The sequence below is a fragment of the Ovis canadensis genome, chromosome 2, assembly GCF_042477335.2.
Source record: "Ovis canadensis isolate MfBH-ARS-UI-01 breed Bighorn chromosome 2, ARS-UI_OviCan_v2, whole genome shotgun sequence".
In the NCBI taxonomy this organism is placed as follows: Eukaryota; Metazoa; Chordata; class Mammalia; order Artiodactyla; family Bovidae; genus Ovis; species Ovis canadensis.
The window spans coordinates 198,741,002-198,763,663 of NC_091246.1; the positions used below are offsets into that span (position 1 = coordinate 198,741,002).

General features: G+C 40.4%; 1 protein-coding gene across 3 annotated transcripts in view; it reads right to left on the reverse strand.

Annotated features, from left to right (window-relative positions):
* Positions 1-16,856, reverse strand: part of STAT4 (signal transducer and activator of transcription 4) — a 105,117-nt gene extending 88,261 nt beyond the window's left edge. For 2 of the 3 annotated variants that reach the window (XM_069577890.1, XM_069577888.1), the window contains exons 1-3: positions 16,470-16,696; positions 13,928-14,056; positions 12,516-12,660 (exon numbers count right to left, since the gene is read on the reverse strand). In XM_069577890.1, the coding sequence (XP_069433991.1) occupies positions 12,516-12,660; positions 13,928-14,056; positions 16,470-16,480 (285 nt within the window). In that variant the 5' untranslated portion in view covers positions 16,481-16,696. Of the gene's footprint in view, positions 1-12,515; positions 12,661-13,927; positions 14,057-16,469 lie in introns of all 3 variants that reach the window. The other variant, XM_069577889.1, reaches the window with a different exon arrangement.
* Between the last annotated feature and the right edge of the window lie 5,806 nt (positions 16,857-22,662).

A 22,662-nucleotide genomic window follows, 5' to 3' on the forward strand; every position in this document is an offset into this window, starting at 1 on the left:
AAAAAAGAAACTAATTAAAAAAAAAAGAAAACTGCTGGCAGAATGATACAATTATTCCACTTTTAAGATGAACATCTGCTCAGCTTTTTCTTCAGTCACCATGATGCCACCAGCAAATGGAACCCATGGATAGTAAACATCAGCTTATGACACTTAACATTTTCATATCCTCTGCCCCAACTGGCATCTGTGTCTCTCCACCCACGTTCTCAATGGTGAGATTAGTCATCATACGAGGGGCTATAGAAATCTATTTCATTATATCCTTGGGGGTGACTGCTCTCTCTGAGCTTTGGCAGCTCCTCTAAAAGTTTCTGTTACAGTCTGTCAGGCTGACAGACTCAGGCCTCGTCCCTATGTCTGGACTTTTCATGATAGCTCTTGGATAAATTTCATTAGCTTCATGTTTAGTTTTGGGACTTCTCTGGCAGTCCAGTGGTTGGAACTTCACCTTTCATTGCACATGGGTTGGAGTTTGGTTCTTGGATAGGGAGCTAAGCTTCCACATGCCTCGGGAGCAAAAAAGCCGAGAAACATCTTTAAAAAACCCAGAAACGATATTGTAACAAATTCAATAAAGATTTTAGAAGTTGGCCTACATCAAAAAATCATTAAAAAAAAAAAGAATGATTTTTTTTTTAAATTTTCTTTCCCTTGGGAACACTATAGCTAGGCTTTGTATTAGGGGAAATAAAACTTATCCAATCACTAAATTTAGATGATTTGAGAAGAGGGAGAATAGCGGCTGGAATGAGGAAAGAAAAAGCTTTAAGTCTTAGGATAATTCTCCAAAATTATTTTGCCTACAGCAGATAAGGGATGGGTCTTTCTAGAGAGAAACATTGCTCTATATATGTTTTCAAAAAAACCTACATTCATGTCCCACTTGGCTTAAAAACCTTTGATGGCTCCCCATTGCCAAAGCCCAAACTTCTTCAATTCAGTTCAGCCGGTCAGTCATGTCCAACTCTTTATAATCCCATGAACAGCAGCACACCAGGCCTCCCTGTCCACCACCAAATCCCAGAGCCTACCCCAAACTCATGTCCATTGAGTCGATGATGCCATCCAACCATCTCATTCTCTGTCATCCCCTTCTCCTCCTGCCCTCAATCTTTCCCAGCATCAGGGTCTTTTCAAATGAGTCAGCTCTTCGCAACAGGTGGCCAAAGTATTGGAGTTTCAGCTTCAACATCAGTCCTTCCAGTGAACACCCAGGACTGATCTCATTTAGGATGGACTGGTTGGATCTCCTTGCAGTCCAAGGGACTCTCTAGAGTCTTCGCCAACACCACAGTTCAAAAGCATCAGTTCTTTGGTGCTCAGCTTTCTTTATAGTCCAACTCTCACATCCATACATGCTGCTCCTGCTAAGTCGCTTCAGTCGTGTCTGACTCTGTGCAACCACGTAGATGGCAGCCCACCAGGCTCTGCCGTTCCTGGGATTCTTCAGGCAAGAGTACTGGAGTGGGTTGCCATTGCCTTCTCCCATTCATACATGACTACTGGGAAAACCATTGCCTTAACTAGGTGGACCTTTGTTGACAGAGTACTGTCTCTGCTTTTTAATATGCTGTCTAGGTTGCTTAGCATGGCATTCAAGGTCCTCATCAGTTCAGTTCAGTTACTCAGTCGTGTCTGACTCTTTGTGACCCCATGGACTGCAGCATGCCAGGCCTCCCTGTCCATCACCAACTCCTGGAGTTTACTCAAACTCATGTCCATTGAGTTGGTGATACCATCCAACCACCTCATCCTCTGTTGTCCCCTTCTCCTCCTGCCTTCAATCTTTCCCAGCACCAGGGTCTTTTCAAATGAGTCAGTTCTTCGCATCAAGTGGCCAAAGTATTGGAGATTCAGCTTCAGCATCAGTCCTTTCAGTGAATATTCAGGGCTGTTTTCATTTGGGATGGACTTGTTGGCTCTCCTTGCAGTCCAAAGGACTCTCAAGAGTCTTCTCCAACACAACAGTTCAAAAGCATCAATTCTTCAGCACTCAGCTTTCTTTATAGTCCAACTCACATCCATACATGACCACTGGAAAAACCATAGCTTGACTAGATGGACCTCATACAAGGTCCTCATAAAACCCCCTTTTAATGGTCGAAGTGCCAAGCTTGTCTGAGGGATGGGGATTCATTCCCCTGTCATGTTCCTGCTCCTGCTTTTCCTCTGTACATGATTCCCTTCCCTCCCTCCTTCTTGTCAGAGTTCTGAATCATCCTCTTAGAACCAGCTCAAATGTTCCCAACTCTGTTGTGACTGTAAGAAATCCAAATCATCATTTGGAATTTAAATACATATGGACTATAAACAAACAACTATTTCATAAGAAGGAAAGAACAAATCGTTACGAACACTTGATACACTGTGAGAGAAGACTTAATAAGGAGGGAGAGCAATCCTGGCAGGCCTCGATAAGATAAAGGCTTGGAGGAATATGCAAAAAATGATTCATGAATGAAGTCTCAGGTGGGTGGGATCTTGAGTTGATCCCCTGGGATTTCCAGTTTAGTGTGATGTGCATGAGCATTGTGATGTACACTATCCACCTTTTGTTGGCTGTCCCAGATTATGCAGCAAACAAAATTCTGACACTGAACTACATTTCATCCTAAATGGCATGACTTGCAGGTCTCTTAGCCTTTGAAATGTGAGCATTGTGATACTGGCATCAGGTAATTATCTCAGAAGGAAAATAGGGATGTGTCCTGAGGATTTGGGAAAATAACTGTGGCATGAAAATGGCAAATTGGCTGCTGCCCATTTGTAGAAAATAACCTGAAGGACTGAAGCTTTCATTTGGCTCCTTCAGACTTGAGAAATCTGTATGCAGGTCAGGAAGCAACAGTTAGAACTGGACATGGAACAACAGACTGGTTCCACATAGGAAAAGGAAGTACGTCAAGGCTGTATATTGTCACCCTGCTTATTTAACTTCTATGCAGAGTACATCATGAGAAACGCTGGACTGGAAGAAACACAAGCTGGAATCAAGATTGCCGGAAGAAATATCAATAAGCTCAGATATGCAGATGACACCACCCTTATGGCAGAAAGTGAAGAGGAACTAAAAAGCCTCTTGATGAAAGAGAAAGAGGAAAGCGAAAAAGTTGGCTTAAAGCTCAACACTCAGAAAACGAAGATCATGGCATCCAGTCCCATTACTTCATGGGAAATAGATGGGGAAACAGTGGAAACAGTGTCAGACTTTATTTTTTTTTTGTCCTCCAAAATCAATGAAGGTGGTGACTGCAGCCATGAAATTAAAAGACGCTTACTCCTTGGAAGAAAAGTTATGACCAACCTAGATAGCATATTCAAAAGCAGAGACGTTACTTTGCCAACTAAGGTCTGTCTAGTCAAGGCTATGGTTTTTCCTGTAGTCATGTATGGATGTGAGAGTTGGACTGTGAAGAAGGCTGAGCACTGAAGAACTGATGCTTTTGAACTGTGGTGTTGGAGAAGACTCTTGAGAGTCCCCTGGACTGCAAGGAGATCCGACCAGTCCATTCTGAAGGAGATTAGCCCTGGGATTTCTTTGGAAGGAATGATGCTAAAGCTGAAACTCCAGTACTTTGGCCACCTCATGTGAAGAGTTGACTCATTGGAAAAGACTCTGATGCTGGGAAGGATTGGGGGCTGGAGGAGAAGGGGACGACAGAGGATGAGATGGCTGGATGGCATCACGGACTCGATGAACGTGAGTCTGAGTGAGCTCCGGGAGATGGTGATGGACAGGGAGGCCTGGCGTGCTGCGATTCACGGGGTCGCAAAGAGTCGGACATGACTGAGCGACTGAACTGAACTGAGTTGACACCGACTGGCTACACCAGGCTTTGTTCAGATTGGAGGCTGAGGTCACCTTGTCGCCTCTCTTGTATACCATGTACAGAGGGGAAGGAAGAGGAGTGAACTAAGAAAGCAGCACGAGTTGGAGGAGACCATCTGGTAGATTCAGAGCCAGTCAATAGTTTAAAAAAAAAACAAACTTTTTTCTCCATCATATTACAAAAATGTGCTTCTAATCTTCCACCTTGTCATGTTAAAAATCTCACTTTGCTCGATACTCAGAACCAACAGTAGGATTTTTACAGACTGGACCAGAAGGAACCACAGTTTACCCAACTTTAGAGGACCTCTAAACCCAAACATGCATTTTTGTTCAGGCAAATCCAAACACCTCTGACAAAGAGGCCACAAGAGTGCAGAGAATAGAACATGTCAGGTGTGGTTTGCACTTGCTCGTGCTCCCTCACACATAGAGTCTAAAACTCTCACTAACAGACTCATTACCCTGGTGGGTAAAAAATGTTCTGTAGGTGATGGGACTACTAACCACAGAGTTAATCACCAAAACCCTGAACTCAGCCTTCTAATGGAGGTTTCTGTGTTTTTTTTTTTTTAATCAGACAACTTTGCTATTGTTTGTTTCCCCTTACTTCCTGATACTAATTTGTGATGGACAGCCATTGAGCTCCTATAAGTTAAAAACAATACATAGGAGGTGTGTATTTTTTATACTGTAAACTTCATGACTTCCTCCAATTGTATTCCTAGTGCTTAAGATGTAACTGATAATATAATAAGAACTTGTCTAATATTTGTTGACCAGATAATAAGATTGGCTATGTGATATTTATAAAATATTCAGTACAAAGTGACAAAGCATGAAAACGGAAAGATAGAGTCATTTACCTGTTAGCAAACAGTAACAAAAAGAAAGCCACACAATAAAATTTCAAAATGCAAATATAATAAACGAGTCAAAGAGAATATTTTATATGAATTTTTTTAAGTTGAATTCACCAATACTATTTTGTACTTATGCTCCTCACAACATAGTAACAAATGCACAAAGCAAAAACTTCTGGAAGTTAAAGAGTTGATAAACCCTAATAATAGAAAAAGATTGACTCAGTATACTGCTTTCAAAAATCAATGGGATTTTCTAACATGTTGCCCTGATTCTTTCTTGACTAACTACAGTTCATTTAAAGATCAGAGAAAGCTTTGAAAAACAGAAATCTGTTCATGTCACACCTTTGCCCAAACCTCTCAATGGCTCCTCATCATACTCAGAATAAGACTCAGAATCTTTACCAGGGCCCACAAGATTCTATACAAGGCAGCCCAGGCTCACGTCTTTGATCTCATCACTTTTTTATTTCATGTTTTAGATACATCCTTGTAAAAACTATAGTTTGTCTTAGAACAGCTAAGTTTGATCCACACAGTGAATAGTTTTTTCTGATATATTATTGCACATTTTCAACCTTTCATGTACTCTATTTTTACTTTTTTGCAGTGAAACTTCTGAAATTTTAACATGTGTGCTTATCATCTGTGTCTGATTTCCTTTAGTAATTCCTTCTGTGAGCATACTGTTGTAGATTTTGTATAGTATTATACAAAACTTTTAATTTTTCAGAATGACTGAGCTGGGTATAGAATTCTAAGTTTTTGGATACTGTATTCTAGTGCTGTGAAGATATTACACTCTTATCTCACTTGATACTCTTTTAAATTTGGCTTTCAGTTTTTCTCATTTCTAAGTAGTTAATACATTTGGGCTCTCTTGCCACTTTCAGGATCTTTTCTTTCTCTCTGGTGTCCTATACTTTCTTTTTATTTACTGTGTTTGGGGCCTGTATTTCTAGAATCTAAGGAGATATGGATGCGAGAGTTGGACCCTGAAGAAAGCTGAGTGCTGAAGAATTGATGCTTTTGAACTGTGGTGTTGGAGAAGACTCTTGAGAGTCCCTTGGACTGCAAGGAGATCCAACCAGTCCATTCTGAAGGAGATCAGCCCTGGGATTTCTTTGGAAGGAATGATGCTAAAGCTGAAACTCCAATACTTTGGCCACTTCATGCGAAGAGTTGACTCATTGGAAAAGACTCTGATGCTGGGAGGGATTGGGGGCAGGAGGAAAAGGGGACGACAGAGAATGAGATGGCTGGATGGCATCACAGACTCGATGGACGTGAGTTTGAGTGAACTCTGGGAGATGGTGATGGACAGGGAGGCCTGGCATGCTGTGATTCATGGGGTTGCAAAGAGTTGGACATGACTGAGCGACTGAACTGAACTGAACTGAAGGATATATGATGGGCTTCCCAGTGGTGCTAGTAGCAAAGAACCTGCTTGCCAATGCAGGAGACATAAGAGACTCGCGTTCGATCATTGGGTTCGGAAGATTCCCCTGAAGGAATTCTTGCTTGGAGAGTCCCATAGACAGAGGAGCCCAGCAGGCTACAGTTCAAAGTGTCACAAAGAGTCAGGCACAATTGAAGTTACTTGCCATGCATGCACATGGATAAATGACAGGATATATGACAGGCACCAGTTCAGCTCCTACTCACAATTCTGTTTTATAGTTAAAACTTTTTTTGGTTCTGTGTGTTTGTGTGCATGCTCAACTGGTTCAGTCATGTCTGACTCTTTGTGACCCTATGGATTGTAGCCCACTGGGCTCCTCTGCCCATGGGATTCTCCAGGCAAGAATACTAGAGTGGGTTGTTGTGCCCTCCTCCAGAGGATCTTCCTGACTCAGGGATCAAACCCGCTTCTCCTGCAGTGCAGGCAGATTCTTTACCATTGAGCCACTGGGGAAGCCCTTTGGTTCTATAACTTGCCTTAATTTGTGATAAATTTATCTATGCATTTAAAATCTGTTACATTTTACCTAGCATTTTAATGTATTTTTAGTGAGACCATTTTTGAGTTTAGCTAGCTAGAAATGGAAGTCATAACTGGACTAATGAAACATTTAGATTAAATATGAACAAGAGCACTCCATATTAAAGTATATAGAACATTTCTCTCACTCAAAAATGTATAGTGTTAGATTCATGTATAAGGAAAAAAAGGCTGGAAATTAAGTATTTGAATAAAGAAGTTAGACAAAGAATAAACTAAACTGAAGAAATTAGATGGATATAGAACCAGATTGGTACATGATATATGACCATTGGGCTTCCCAGGTGGCTCAGTGGTAAAGAATCCACCTGCCAATTCAAGAGACACAAGAGACAAAGGAGATGCAGGTTCAAACCTTGGGTCAGGAATGTCATTTGGAGGAAGAAATGGCAACCTACTCCAATATTCTTGCCTGGGAAATCCCATGGACAGAGGAGTCTGGAGAGCTACAGTCCATGGGGTCAGAAAGAGTCATTGGGCATAACTTAGCAACTATGCATACATGCACACATGTGTCCATTACAAGTATGGACAAGAATACCAGAATTCTTACTCTACTGGGAGACTATAAACTTGTATAACTATTTTCGGAAAACAATTTTGGCATGATCCAGTACAATTAAAGATATACATAACCCAAGATTCATTGTTTCACTCCTAGGTCTATGTCTCAGAGAACTGCATGCACCAAAGGGCACACACAAGAATATTCAGACCACAGTGTCTGAAATAGCAAGTGAAGTGAAGTGAAGTCACTCAGTCGTGTCCGACTCTTTGCGACCCCATGGACTGTAGCCTACCAGGCTCCTCCCTCCATGGGATTCTCCAGGCAAGAGTACCGGAGTGGGTTGCCATTTCCTTCTCCATGGAAATACGGAAATAACCCAAGTGCCCATCAACAGTAAAATAAATAAACTATGACATAGTCACACGATGGAATACTATGTGGCAACGAAAATGAATGAACTACTGCTACATACATCAACATGGGTGAATCTCAGGAATTATGTTGCACGAAGAAAAGTCATGAAGAACAAACATGTGATCCTATTTATGTGAATAGGATAAAAAGTGTGATCCTATTTACGTGATATTTGGTAACTTGCAAACCTATATATCATCTAAAGATGCCAATATATGGAAACTGTAACAAAAAGAAAGAGACTGATAAATGCAAAATTTAGATTAGTGATTACTGTGAGTGGGGAGAGAGCAGAGAGGAATTGTGGGTGGGGAAACAGGAGGCTACAAAGATACTGATAGCAACAGAGTATAAAATGTCAAAAGTAGCCTGCTCTACTATCCGTCCATATATATATATACACACACACACACACACACACACACACACACACACACACACACACACACACATGGAATGAGAGGGAGCGATGTTAGGAATGATGTTTATCAAATATTAATATGGTTATATCTTAGCAGTAGATTTTATATTATTTCATATTTTCTTTGCATATTTTATATTGCTTCAATTTTTAAAATTATGAATATGTACCATTTTAATTATTTTAAAGTCATTTTATCTGAGGAAAAGAGACAGTAAAAGGTTGCTGGAAGCTAAGTGTTTGTGCCTCCCCAGTTCATATGCTGTAACTCTACCCCCTAAAGTGATGGTATTTGGAGGCAGAGCCTCTGATAAATGATTAGACTGTAAGGGCAGAGCTATCTTGAATGGGATTAGCATTCTTTTAAGACAGAACCTAGAGAGCTTCCCTGTGAGGTTACACTAAAGCTGAATCAGACAGTGAACATGCCAGCACCTTGATCTTGGGCTTCCTGTCCAGAACTGTGAAAAATAAATGTCTTTTATATAAAATTTACTCAATCAACTGTATTTTGTTATAACATCCAGAACACACTAAGACCTAGACAGGAAGATGAATAAACGAAAGAGATTTTCTACTGAAAATCGAAGAACAAAGATCCAGTAATAAAAATCCAAGGTGCTAAAAATATGTTAAAAACTCAACGCACAAAAACCTGCACATAAATATTAATATGAGTTTTGTTTATAATTCCCCAACACATATAAACACACTGTAGTACCTCCATAAAAAGGAATTATCATTCAGCGATTTTTAAAAAGCTACCAAGCTACAAAAAGCCACAGAGGAAACTTAAAACATATTAATAAGTAAGGAAAGTCAATCTGAAAAGTCTACATACTGTATGACTTCAACTATATGACATTCTGAAAAAGGTGGAAATATAGAGTAAAAAGATTAGTGATTGCCAGGATCTTTGGCATGGGGAGGGAGGGAGGAATAAATTGGTGGAGCAGAGGAAATCTTTAGGGCAGCGAAACTGAAATAGCGGATCCAACACATCATGCACTTGCCAAAACCTCCAGAATTGTACACCACAGAGAGTAAATGCTAATGCAATCTTGGACTTTGGTAACAATGTACTACAATAGGTTCATCAACTGAAACAAAATACAAAAAATTGCCAGATAATAAGAGAAAGTAGGGAGAGGCAGGTGGAGAGAGAGCATATACAGAATTCTACTTTCTATTCAATTTTCCTTAAACCTAAAACTGCTCTAAAAAAGAAATTCTATCAGTTTAAAAAATAAGCCCCAAGAACAGAGTGAAGCGTTCTTGAAATATCTGGGCCAGATATTTAGCTTTATAAAATCCTAACACAGTCCTTACCACATGTTCTATAATTTTTGAATGCTCCTAACATCCTCGTGGGGTCAATACCACTGTGATTCCACTCATACTGCTGAGGAAACTGAGGCCAGAGAATGCGATCATTTTGCCCTGGGCCACACAGCAAGCAAATCATAGAACCAGGATTCAACCCAATAAAGTCTCACCTCCTGATCTTGATCTGAGGCTGGCTCCCCTTAAAAGGACTAAGGTAACGTGGGCATCAGTGTTCACTGCTTCCAACTCAGAGATTGCCTTGACTCTTGGTTCAGTGGTTTTGTTTAATTTGTATTTTATAACAAGCCATTCCAAATTGTTATCAGAAGTAGGTGGGATATAAATAGTAGATTAAAATATTGAAACTGGAGACCTCAGTTGCTCTGACAACAGCTAAAATAAATTTACCTTACACCTGCTTAGTTCCCCTGGGACCATGTTGTTTGATCTTTTATGCTATGAAAGTTAAAATAGATTGCATTTAAAATCCCATAGGATGAAAATGTTCAAACCAAATAAACATAGTGTCAATATTCTTTCAGCAGCAGGTTTTTCTTTTTTTTCCTTCGTTTTGGGAGAGGGGATCTTGCTTTGCCAAAAACATTTGTCTTAATTGGTGATGTTCTTTATCACTATTTTCTATTGTTTTGAATTAATACAAATATCAATAAGTATAGTTTATAAGACAAAAGAAGAGCAAGTGGTTTTGTCCATTCAAGATACCCTAACCAGCCAAACTATTTTTGGAGTTTCTAGTTTGTTTCCAGTACCACACTGGGTACTGGAGGGAAGAGGAAGGTCACAAAATGAGCTCAGATTTTTACTTTCAAAGAGCGTGTGACCTTCTTGGATACATCCCCCACAGATGAGAGGCTGGTTATCTTATGGCCCATGCTCCATGGGGAATGAGAAAAAGCGGTATAGATGAAGGTTCCCTTGCTGCCCTGGGGCCTTCACAGGTCCTCTAGGAATGACTGGGAGCTGGGCTGGAGGAAGATGGCAGAGCATTCCTGGCCACCAGATTGTCACGGACAAAGGCTCAGAGTCATTCACGAGTGAGCTTGCTGTGCTCAAGAACAAGGAGTAGACCTCTGGTTTCTAGGGCAGGAATGTGGAGGAGCTTGGGGCAGTTTATTGAAAAGGTGAATAGAGACAAGATGCTGCAAGGTCTGTGACATAAGCAGAGACGTTTGTGCTTGAGCTGAAATGTGACTGGGAATTACTGCGGGTTCTTGGGCTCCCTCACAATCTTATCCCCACTCAGAAAAATGATGGGTTGGACACTTACTCTTGAATAACACTAAGAAGATCTTGCTGTTTTCTCTATCAACAACAAGATCCATTATTGAAAGCCTTTTTTTTTTTTTTGCCAGAATAAAAGCTCCAGTTTTTCTTATAATCTCAAATAATTATCCTCATTTACATGAAAAGATATAAGAATTTAGAAAAATTAAGTGACTTGCCTAAGGTCAAATTTTGAGACTCAGAATTTCCAAAGACCACGAATCACCCATTTTATCCATCTATGTCCCTCTAGCAAAGACCAAGGGTCAGTAAACTTTCCTATAAAGGGCCAGATAAGTATGTTTAATACAGACACACACACATATACACAAGCACACATTTTTAATTCAGGCTGTGGGTCCATACAGTCTTTGTCACAACCGCTCAACTGTGCCAGTGCAGTGCAAAGACAGCCAGAGTCAGTACATAGCTAATTAAGTAAGCTACACTCCACTAAGATATAGAAATTTGAATTTCCTATAATTTCCATGTCACAAACTTATTCATTTTACTTTTAATTTTTAAACACCTAAAAATGCAAAAATCATTCTTAGTCATGGACCTCAAAAGCACAGGCAACAGCCACATTTGACTTGTGGGTACCAGTATGCCAAACCCCTGTTTTAGGTCCATTGATTAGAACAATGAAGCCAAGATTAAATGTCTTATCCCTGGAAGAGATAGTTTGCTTTACACTGAAAAACTCTGTTTTGCTGGCAACTAGTTCATTTCCTACCCAAGTCTCTTGCAAATTTGTAGGGGATTACAAAGGCAAAGATAACAGTAAAAGGACAATGAAAAAAAAAAATCCAACCCTAACAACAATAAAACATTAACAACTTAAAAAACAGCAATCCAAACAACAATAAAAAATTAATATCTATTTCCCTCTCACAGAGGTTAGTAATATCAAGAACATTTCTATTATAGTCTAGGAAAAGTCTTCTAAAAATGCATTCATTGTAAGTCTGAGGTTCTAAAGATGTATCACTAAGAAATGGTACATGTACATTTCATGTTCTCTAATACGTTGTATAGGCACTTTGTAAATATTAGAGCAGTCCATGTTCAGAGTCTGCTTCATTAGCATCTCTGCATTTAGGTCAATAATAGCCTGCTCTTAATTCTTTAGATCCTTGTTTCACTTATTCATTCACCTGTTTAATCAATGAATATTACACATCTACCATATGTCCAGCTTTGTGGTGGTCACTGGGAATTCAAAACTGAATGTTAAAGTTCTTGCCTTAAGTAACCCACGATTTGAGGGAGAAGAAATACAGAAGTAACACTAATGTAGAATACACTAAATGCTACGGTACAGATGAGTTGCAGTTGTTATGGGAACACCTTGGTGAACTTTTGGAATGAACTTTTGGAAAGGGAAGCTTGGATGAACTTTTGGAATGGGAAGCTACAGGACACCAAAGAATGCTTTCGAAGGTGGAGTTTGAAACAAATCTGGAAGAAGACATATGACCATAATGCCTCCACCTATGAATGAGAACAATACCAACTCTGATTTTTACATACAAGACAAAGACAAGAAAGGTTTTGAGGGACAGCTGTGAAATGAACATCTTTCAGATCCCTGTCCCAGACTCTCATCAATTTGATCATCACTAGTAAACAGTCACATGCAAATCATACTCTTCCCTTTGTGGGCATCTTAAGATTCGAAAGTTGGTAAAAAACAAACGTTGGGTAATGAAATAACATTGAGCACAAAATATAAAGTCGTAAGAGAACTCAGCTTTTTCCCTTTTAAATCTGATATAGAAATACAATAAGACTACATTTTTAAAAATTGAATTTAAGACTTATAAAGACAAATATTTTGAAAAAGTAGAATACATTCTCACCTGAAGGACTTTCCTAATTCTTTTCAGATTGTGTATTAAAAGTAGGTTTTTCTCTTTGGAAACACGGCCTAACTGTTCATCCAGTTGTATTAACAAGTTTTGAAGAAGAATCGTTGCCATGGTTTCATTGTTAGATGCTGCCTCCCTAAAAAGCAAAAATGTCATTACACAGCGGGAAACAACTTATAAAAATGCCTACTTTTTACCATAATCATTTAAAAGTGATAAATATATCCCACAGTGATAAGCACTTAATGGTTTTAAAAATTAAATTGTATACACATGACAGTATATTCAATATCACTAATCATTAAGGAAATGCAAATCAAACCAGGAGATACCACTTCATACCTATTTGGATGGCTATTATTGAAAACACAAGATAAGTTTTGGTGAGGATGTGAAACTGGAACCTCCTTGTATATTGCCAATGGCAGTGGAAAACTGTACAGCCAGTGTAGAAAACAGTATGGAGATTCCTCAAATTATAAAGATAAAATTACATACAATTCCACTTCTGGGCAGATACTCAAAAGAACTGAAGCAAAGACTTGAGTAGATAATTTGTACATCAACATTTAAATCAGCTTTATTCACAATAGCTGAAAGAAGAAATCACTCAAATGTTCATTGAAGGATGAATATAGAAATGTAGTCTATGCATACAACAAAATATTATTCAATCTTAAAAAGGAAGGAAATTCTGATATATGCTGTATGAATGAACCTTGAAAGAATATACTACGTAAAATGTAGTATACTACACTTATGACTACACTTTTACGAAGTACCTAGGCTACTTAAATTAAGAGACAGAAAACAGTGGTTGCCAGGGGCTGGGGTGGAAAGAATGAGGGGTTATCATGTAATGAGTACACAGTTTCAAGATGAAAACATTCTGGAGATGGATTGTGGTGATGGATGCACAACAATGTAAGTATGCTTAAGGCCACTAAGCTGAACACCTAACAAATGTTAAAATGGTAAATTTTATGCTATGCATATTTTATTACAGGAAAAATTTTAAGAAGACAAAAGCAAATAAAAAATTAATTGTACAAGATGAATGGAGCTTCCAAAAATGTTTGTAAAACATATTAAGAAAAAATGTTTATTTGATTGAGTCTATGATGGAGAATTGATATAAACAATAGACTAACTTCTTGGCTTTTTAATACTTAGAAAATCACTGGGGGTTGGCTTATAAAAAACAAAGCACTAGAACCATAAAGTTTTAATCTACAATGGATGAAACCAGGAAGGACAATGATTCTTCTCCCTTAAGGAAGCTTTCCAAAGCCTCAAAGAAAGTTCTTTACCTGAAAAGAATGTATCTACTGAGTTAAAAGTGGACCATAGAGTAAGTCCATGTGTAAGTCCTCTAGGGAAAACACAATAACGTTTGATCCTACCAGTCCTGATTTTCAATCCACTGGGCCAACAGATGCCGAATTTCCATAGGAAAGTTGTCATCATAGAATTGATCAACTTGCTCCAAAAATTTTATTTCTAACTGTTGGACTTGATTCCACTGAGACATGCTATAAAGAAGAGGAAAAAATAGAACTTAAAAATAATGTTAATTAACAACTATGGTACATGTTTTCTTTTCCTTTTTTTTTTTCTTTTTTTTGGATTTTGGACAAAAACAATGTTATCCATTAAATAACTGGAGAAAAAAATTTATTTTATAATCACTCAAAGAAAACAGAAACAAGAAAATGTTTTCAATCCAAACATAATGCAGTTCTGAGCTTTTTCCTAAGGCATTCCTAAGGAAGGAAAAAGGATTCTTCCTCTACCCCAAGCCATACTTTTCTTTGCTCTAAAAGAAACGTCTGATCCACCTTCTCTAGAAAGCTTTCATTCCCCCTCAAAACCCCTCACATCTGTCTACACAGATGTGTATTCTCAACAATCTCCTCCCCTAGTCTGTGCTCCCTCTCACTATTAATTCGACTTTGAGCAACCTGAAGACAAGCAACAAACTAAACTATATCTCCTAAGATTCTCTTAAGGCTTTATATGTGCTGCAGCACCAGTCGCTCAGCCTTTCCAACTCTTTGCGACTCCATAGACTGTAGACCACCATTCTCTTCTGTCCATGGAATTCTCCAGGCAGGAATACTGGAGTATGTTGCCATTCCCTTCTCCAGGGGATCTTCCCAAACCAGGAACCAAACACGGGTCTCCTGCATTTCAGGTGGATTCTTCACCATGTGAGCCACCAGGGACACTTGATGTGAGGACTGCCCAATAAAAGCTTCTTTTATATAAAACTGTCCAATCCCCTTTTTATTTCAGATCTGTCTGGCTTCTAGAGTCAGTCATATTCCTAGACTTCTAGTCTCAGTCTTACTTATATAAAGAGTTTCCTGTGGGCTTTTCTTTCAGTTCAAAATACCTCTGAACAAAGAAATATTTTCATTTCTCTCTGGAATGATCAACTATTGCTGGGCAAAGCTTTTAAAGCCTCCTTTTAATCCGTCTCTGATGTGTATCTGACAGTGGTTAAACCCTCAACATACTGAAGAAGAAACCACTTGATACGTAGTTGGCAGTGTGTCATAAAACAAAAGTCTGTGTTTCCCCAACATAACCCCATTCTGTCCAGTTTAGAAGTTTTAGACGTATTTCTTAACTCAAGGAAATGAATATGACATCTCTCCTTGAAATTAAGTATTTTATTTTTCCCAAAGTCAAATTTTTTATTGTTTTGTCACTAATTCTAGATCAAACAAAGAAACCATTTATGTGATCAATCACAATGGTGTTTCAACTTACCTTGTAGGTATATTAAGATTTCCTTTTGCTTACAGAACATTATGATGAGAAATTTCTCAGGTTTCAAAGGGAACCATTTCAGGAGCACCTTTTGTATTTAAAAAAGATTAATGCCAATGTTTTGCTAAAAGAAAGTGACTGGAAAATTTTTTTCACTTTCCTATCACTTTATATTTATACATATAATCCTAGGCGAAAGTGCTCAGTAAGTACTCATTAAGAGAAGAATGAGTGGGTCTCTGGATGCTGTAATTGGCACAGGTGGCTAGTATTATTCTGGCTTTAAAATGGAAAAAAAAAAAATCCGAGGGACACATAGGCAAAATGACTCTTGCCCAAGACACACAGCTCCTAAGGAACAACCTGAGGTCTCCTGACACTACACATGGTTGTCTTTCCTGATGCTGGGTGTATACACATTTGTTGCCATGCTACTATCCCCATGGCTCTGCTCTATCAGTTTATTCTAGTGAATGACAAAAGAACAGGTGCTGAGAATAGCATTACAACTGTAACTGCTACTATTGTTCAATCTCTGCTATGATCTGGATGAAAATCTATTTTCTAACTAAGAATTAACTGGACTGAACCCGTCCTAAAGTTAGATCACTCCTAGTATCTGAGTCCACCCTTCAGAGAGCTGAACACAAGGCTGAACGGGGGAAAGACAGGTTTATAGACTCAGGACACTCTTTTCTGTTGCAGCCTATAGTAACGCCTTTAAAGGGCCTAAAAACACCTTCACTCTCTAAGAGCTAATTCTTCCCATCCCAAGAAAACTACCGAGCATTTCTTTTGACGACTGAGCGCCTGCCTAGTCTCTTTGAATGCCTGGCCCTAGAAGAAGCCTGATAAATGGGCGTTTTGTCCCACGGCCTGGGGGCTAACGCTGCCGCTTTGGGGTTCTGTGAAAAGGGGGCGACTTGTCCTAAAACATCACTGCTCTTATCAAAGCCTCAATCACTGGCTACCTCAGTTGCGAGCTTCTGGCTGAAACCCAGGCAAGCAATCTAATGCCAGGCATGAGAGTTAAGAGCAGCTGGCTAAGAAAGTGAAGCGGGGGACCACACTCGGCGCGGACCCACCCCCGCTGCAGCCACAGCGGCCGCACCCACCCAAGTTTACGGTCTCCGGGGCAGAGTGCCTGGAGAGACCCGCGCCACCGCGCACCTTTGAATCATGGAGTCGACCGCTTGTTTCTGAAACTACTCTTCCTCAGCTAGGACCGTGAAGTAACTGTCAACACAGCACGGGCGCGGCAAAACTTCGGCATCGTCCTGCAGAACCACGTCCTGGCCCGCCCTCCTCCAGAGAAGCCACGCCAAGGTGCGGTCTGCCTCCTTACCTGGCTCCCTCTGCCCGCGTCCCAGGCGGTGCTCAAGTCCACGGTCGGAATCGCCCTGCACGGCCCCCTAGGACCTAGCCGCTGACTCCTTCGTCAGAGAGGATTTGCATTTCTCCTCCTACTTGAGGCTTTCCTGTGCGTCAGTGTTAGAACCTCCTGTACTTTACTAGGGTCGTTCCCACCCACTGCCTATTCTAGAAACGCTGAAGAGCAGAAACAGGTTGAAGCCACCACGCGGGGCGCCCTCTCCTCATCCCCATCAATCACTCCAGCCACTCCCTGTGGCCCGAGGGTGTCAGAAGAAGGGGGTGGGTGGGGGCCACACGCTCTTTCTCTTCCGGTTTCCCCAGACTGAGAGCCCCTGCAGACTTACTTGTGCCGCGCTTAGTCGCTCAGTCGTGTCCTACTCTTTGCGATCCCATCCATGGACTGTAGCCGGCCAGGAGGATTCTCGAGGCAAGAATACTGGAGTGGGTTGCCATGCCCTCTTCCAGGGGATCGTCCCAACCCAGGGATCGATCCCAGGTCTCCCTCATTGCCAGCAGATTCTTTACCGGCTGAACCATCAGGGAAGCGCAGACTTACTTGCCCCGACCTAAATTCCAGGCTTCCCGGCTTCCTCCCTACAGACTCCACTCACCACGGCGGGAGCCAGCCCCTGGAATGAAAGGGGTGGGTCGCCAGGATGAAAACAGCCAATGGAAGACTTCACTGTGCGCGGATTCTAACAGGGTCTGCTCACCAGCAAGACAACCTCACCCAGCGGCTGGGACCAGCTCCTGCGCAGGTGGACACCTGCCCTTACCAGCCCAGAATCATCCTCCCCTACCCAGTAGCTAGGCCTGGTTGCAGGGGGATGTGTTTCTCCCTTTGTGAGGTGGACTGGTTCTAGAACCCCAGAGCTGGAGGGAGCCTTGGCCTCCTCTGGCTCTGACTCCTCTTTTCTATCTGAAGAGACTCGGGGCCCAAAGAGGTGACCCGAGTTACTCATTGATTTACCTGTGAAGACTGGATAAGAATCTGGAGGGTTCAACTACCTCCTGAGTGCTGTTTTCTTTTCATCTCTGAGCCAGATGTTAACATCCCCTGACATGCCGTAAGAGTTCTACAAAAGTTCAGGAAAATAGACACAAAAACAAAAACGGATGACGGACTAAAGGAGGTAGAAAGAACAGAAGGACTCAATCTGTCTATGTACATGCCTGGAGAGATCTGCCAAGGTCAAAGGCCTTGCTTCACAGCGTGGTGCTAACCAGCATCACAGAGGATTCTCCTCCTCTTTCAGGAGATATCATCATGTGATTAAATTTACCACCCCTCTCCCTCACCTACAAAGAACAAGTCAATTAACCCCAAAGTCAGACATCTAAATTCAAAGTCTATCTAAATTCGTCAGGTAGAGCTGGTCCTGGCTGCTTGCTCACTGGGTGGTTTCCAGGAGCTTATGCTGCTCTGTCCCCACCTGAAGAAAGTGCCTCATCTGGGCTGTTCCAGCAGCCATGGGACAAAGCCTGGTTTCCTTCTGGGGACACAGACACTGCCTATAGGAAAAAGTCCAAATTCTTGGCACTCAAAGTTCTGTTCAACTTGGTCCTAACCTCTTTCAGAAACTTCTCTCCCCCACCCTTCTGGCCCACCCCAAGAACCCATGATCTGATGTAGATCAGTCTCCTCTGCTCTCTAGATTATCCTCTCATATTTCAGTACTGATGCTCCCTTCAGCTGTAGTTTCTTCCCCAACTTGTCTACTCACTGAAATCCTCTCCTTCTCAGTAAAGATTTCACTGATGACTCCAACCCTGTAAGCAATTTTTCCCTGACTGAATTCTGATCATGTCCAAACTAATACTGTCCAAGAGAAATAAAATGCAAGCAACATATGTTCACTTTTCTAGTAGCCACATTAAAAAAGGAAAAAGCAACAATTAAACTACTTTTAATACTGTAAATAACCCAATACATATAGAATATTAACATTTCAACATATAATCAGTATAAAAAGTTATTGAGAGACAGCATTCCATAAACAAAAGATCCCACTATATAGCACAGCGAACTATATTTAATATCATATATATGTATATTATATACAAAACTGATTCACTTTGCTGTGTACCAGGAACTAACACAACATTGTAAATCAACTGTACTTCAATTTTTAAAATGTAAAGAAAAAAGACTGAGAGACAATATCCCTTACTTCATACGAAATCCAAGTCTGGTGTGTACTTGCCATTTAGTTAGGAGTCTCCACATTTCAAGTGCTTAAGAGCCACATGTGGCTAGTGGTTACCATATTAGACAGTGTAGAACTACCCTACTCATTTAACACTTTTCACTTCCTGCCTTACATTAGTCACATTGGTTTTGTGGGTCTTTATCATCAGTATAGTCAACTATTGAGTGACTGCTATAGAAAGCTGAGAGTTTGTTCCCTTCTTTTAAAAACCTCACCTTGGGATACTCCCAGCAGTATTCCAACTGTTTGGTCTCAAGACACCTTTATACACTTAAAAAAATTGTTGACAACCCCAAAGAATTTTTGTGTATTTCTATTCTGTATTTATTTTTAATTATTGTACTCAAAATTAACTCTGAAAAAAAGTCAAAACATCTATTCACTTAAAATTATAGTCATAAGCCCATTATGTGCTAAACATTTTAAAAGGGAAAACAAGCATATTTTCCAACAGACAGGCAAAATAGAAGATTGGCGTTGATTTACGTTTTTAAAAATCTCTTAAATGTCTTATTTGAGAAAAGACAGCCTCTTCTACATTTACTTTATTGCAAAATATTGTTTTGCTTAAAGTATCTGAAGACAATCTGGACTCACATAGATATGTAACTAGAAAAGGGAAGAACATTTTAATAGCTTTTTCAGATAATGTTGGTATTCTTCTTTGGTACCACACCAAAACTCAACAAGTGGCAATTCCTTAAGAGTTAGCTGTATTGTGGAATGTGAAGCCGTATCAGCAAACTTTACATATACTGTTACATTAAAATCCATTGGTTTACCCTGTTTTTTGTAATATCACACATTGTTCAGTTTGGAAAATATTGGTTCACTGAATTACACAACTCTTCCAAATGCTGACACATTTCATCATACAATAACAGAAAATCACGGTAGTTAACATCACCACTGATCTCTCTAGAAAGCTATTTTAAGTATTGTTGTTTAGTCGCTAAGTAGGGTCTGACTCTTTTCAACACCAAGGACTGTAGCCCACCAGCCTGCTCTGTCTGTGGGATTTCTCAGGCGAGACTACTGGGGTAGGTTGCCATTTTCTTCTCCAAGGGATCTCCTTGACCCAGGGATCAAACCCGTGTCTCCTGCATTGGCCGGCAGATTCTTCACTGCTGAGCCACAGGGAAGCCCCATTTTAAGTATAAGAAAGCTGTTAAGTTCATGATGACAGATACAAGTTTTCCAAACTTGCTTAAAAGCTTCTGTTTTGTTAATGGCAACAGATATTGCCAACTGTTTTTCTTGAAGTGATAGCTCACTTTGTTTTCAGGAAAATGTCTTCCAAATATCCAAGTCTTCATAGCCATACTCAATCATTTTTTTTTTCAAGTAAAAACGGCCAGGACAGTGGGTGGACAACTTAAAGAATCACATAATTGCTTTTCTCTGAAGTGACCATTGTATATTAGTATGTGTATGTCCCATTTCATCACACAGAATATTAAAGAGGCATGGATTCAAGATCTGAGATTTTGGGAACGCATGTACACCTGTGGTGGATTCATGTCAATGTATGGCAAAACCAATACATTATTGTAAAGTAGAATAAGGTAAAAATAAAAATTTAATTAAAAAAATAAATATAAAAAAATAAAATAAAATAAAATAATATGTTTTCCTGCTTTTGAAAATTTTTAACTCAAACTGGCATTTAAAAAATTTTAGGGGCTTCCACTGTGGTCCAGTCGTTAAGAATATTCCTTGCAACACAAGGGACACTGATTTGATCCCTGGTCCAAGAAGATCCCACATGCCACAGAGCAACAAAGCCCATGCACCACAACTACTGAGCCCTCAGGCTGCAACCAACTAGAGCCTGTACTCCACAACAAGAGAAGCCACCACAATGAGAAGGCTACAGAGCACAGCTAGAGAGTAGCCCCCACTCTCCAAAACTAGAGAGAGCCTGTGCACAGCAACAAAGAGCCAGCACAGCCAATAAATAAATAAGTGAATAAAAACTGAAGTGTGTGGTGGTGAAGAATGCAGTGAATACTAGGATAATTTGGCACCACAGTCTTGGTTCATTCTAAGGCACCAAGATTACCCATCATGGATTTGGTGCAATCAGCGTAGATGTCAACAAAGTGAAAAGGCAAACCAGTATTATGATGAAATAGTGCTACCCTGGAGGACAGCCTGAAAAGACCTGGAGGACTACTCTCAGGGGTCCTCAGACAACACTTTCAGAATCCTTGCTCCATGCACCATCTCCTGTCTACTGTAGTCAGTTACCCAGAGTTATGGATCATGAGGGAATCTCCACTCGAATGAACAGTCTCTTGGTTTCAAACATACACTTAAATTCTGGTTCTTTTCCTATTTCATGAACTAAGCCAGGCTTCTGGGAAAGGGTATCTCTATATCCCCCTTGCTTCTCTTTCTTAGAATAAAATCTAAAAAGCTAGGTTCCCAATTTCTTGACCCTATGCTGGTCTTGGCCTCATCAGCGCCTCGTCAGAAGTAAAACAAAACAAAAACAGACAACTTCAAACCAACCTTCCCCAAAACAATTCAAAGCAAATCCAACAAAAGCATTCTAAAGTGAAATCCCCATAAAGTTTCCCAAACCCAGAGACCTTCAGAGATTTCTCTCCGCTTTAAATTGTCCCCTAACTGCCCTCTTATAAGCCCTACTGCTCTGGGTTTTTTTTTTTTTTTTGCCTCATCTTAAAATGGAAATACCAGATTATAAAGTTCCTGAAATATAGATTCTAGTACTCATTTTGCCACTTTCTAGCAGTACAAAGTTGGATTAGCTACCTAACCTCTGAGTTCTAAACTACCCGTAAAAATGGCAATATCATAGCCCATACAAAATTGCTGAGAAGATTCAAAGGTCTAATGTCAGGAATGAGATAAGGAAAAATGCTCAGTAGCTGTCATGAATAGAGTAATAAACATAGCCAGACTGGAAGAAACTGTGGAGGTCACTAGGTTAATAAACTCCATTTTCCCTTCCCCCTGGTTGTACAGACAGGATTTCAAATGGAGATGGGATGAAGACAGGTCAGGTGAGGTAAGCAGGTTCATATCTGTAAGTCGGTGGCAGAGAGGATTCAGTCCGTTCTTCTGACTACTTTTTCCGCTAAACTCAGGAGACATGTTTGCTTTGGAGGCCATGAGACAGGAAGAGAAGGGGTGTCACTTTCCCCCCACAGGATACAAGCCACCTCCACCTTCTCCGCAATTCCAAAGAACATAAACATTTATTTTGATTTTTGTTGTGGCACCTTACCTCTCTGTCCAAGCTTCCTCTCTTGTGTGTCCCAAGGGGACAGGGGTAGGTTAGAGCTGATTGGACCAACAGAATACATACACAGAGAAAGATACACTGGATTCCAAGGTAGCTAGTATCAAATGAGTGGTATACACGATTATTGGAACAAGGCAGTCTGGTGTGGGTCTGACCAGCTCATCTGTGTAGGTCACTCAAGCTCAATCAAAAAACAGAGAATGCCTTGTGCTAAGGGTTCCAGTTCAGTTGAGTTCAGTCACTCAGTCGTGTCCGACTCTTTGCGACCCCATGGACTGCAGCACACTGGGCTTCCCTGTCCATCAGTTTATTCAAAATCATGTCCATCGCATTGGTGATGCCATCCAACCATCTCATTCTCTGTCATCCCCTTCTCCTCCTGCCCTCAATCTTTCCCAGCATCAGGATCTTTTCAAATGAGTCAGCTTTTCCTATCAGGTAGCCAAAGTATTGGAGTTTCAGCTTCAGCATCAGTCTTTCCAATGAATATTCAGGACTAATTTCCTTT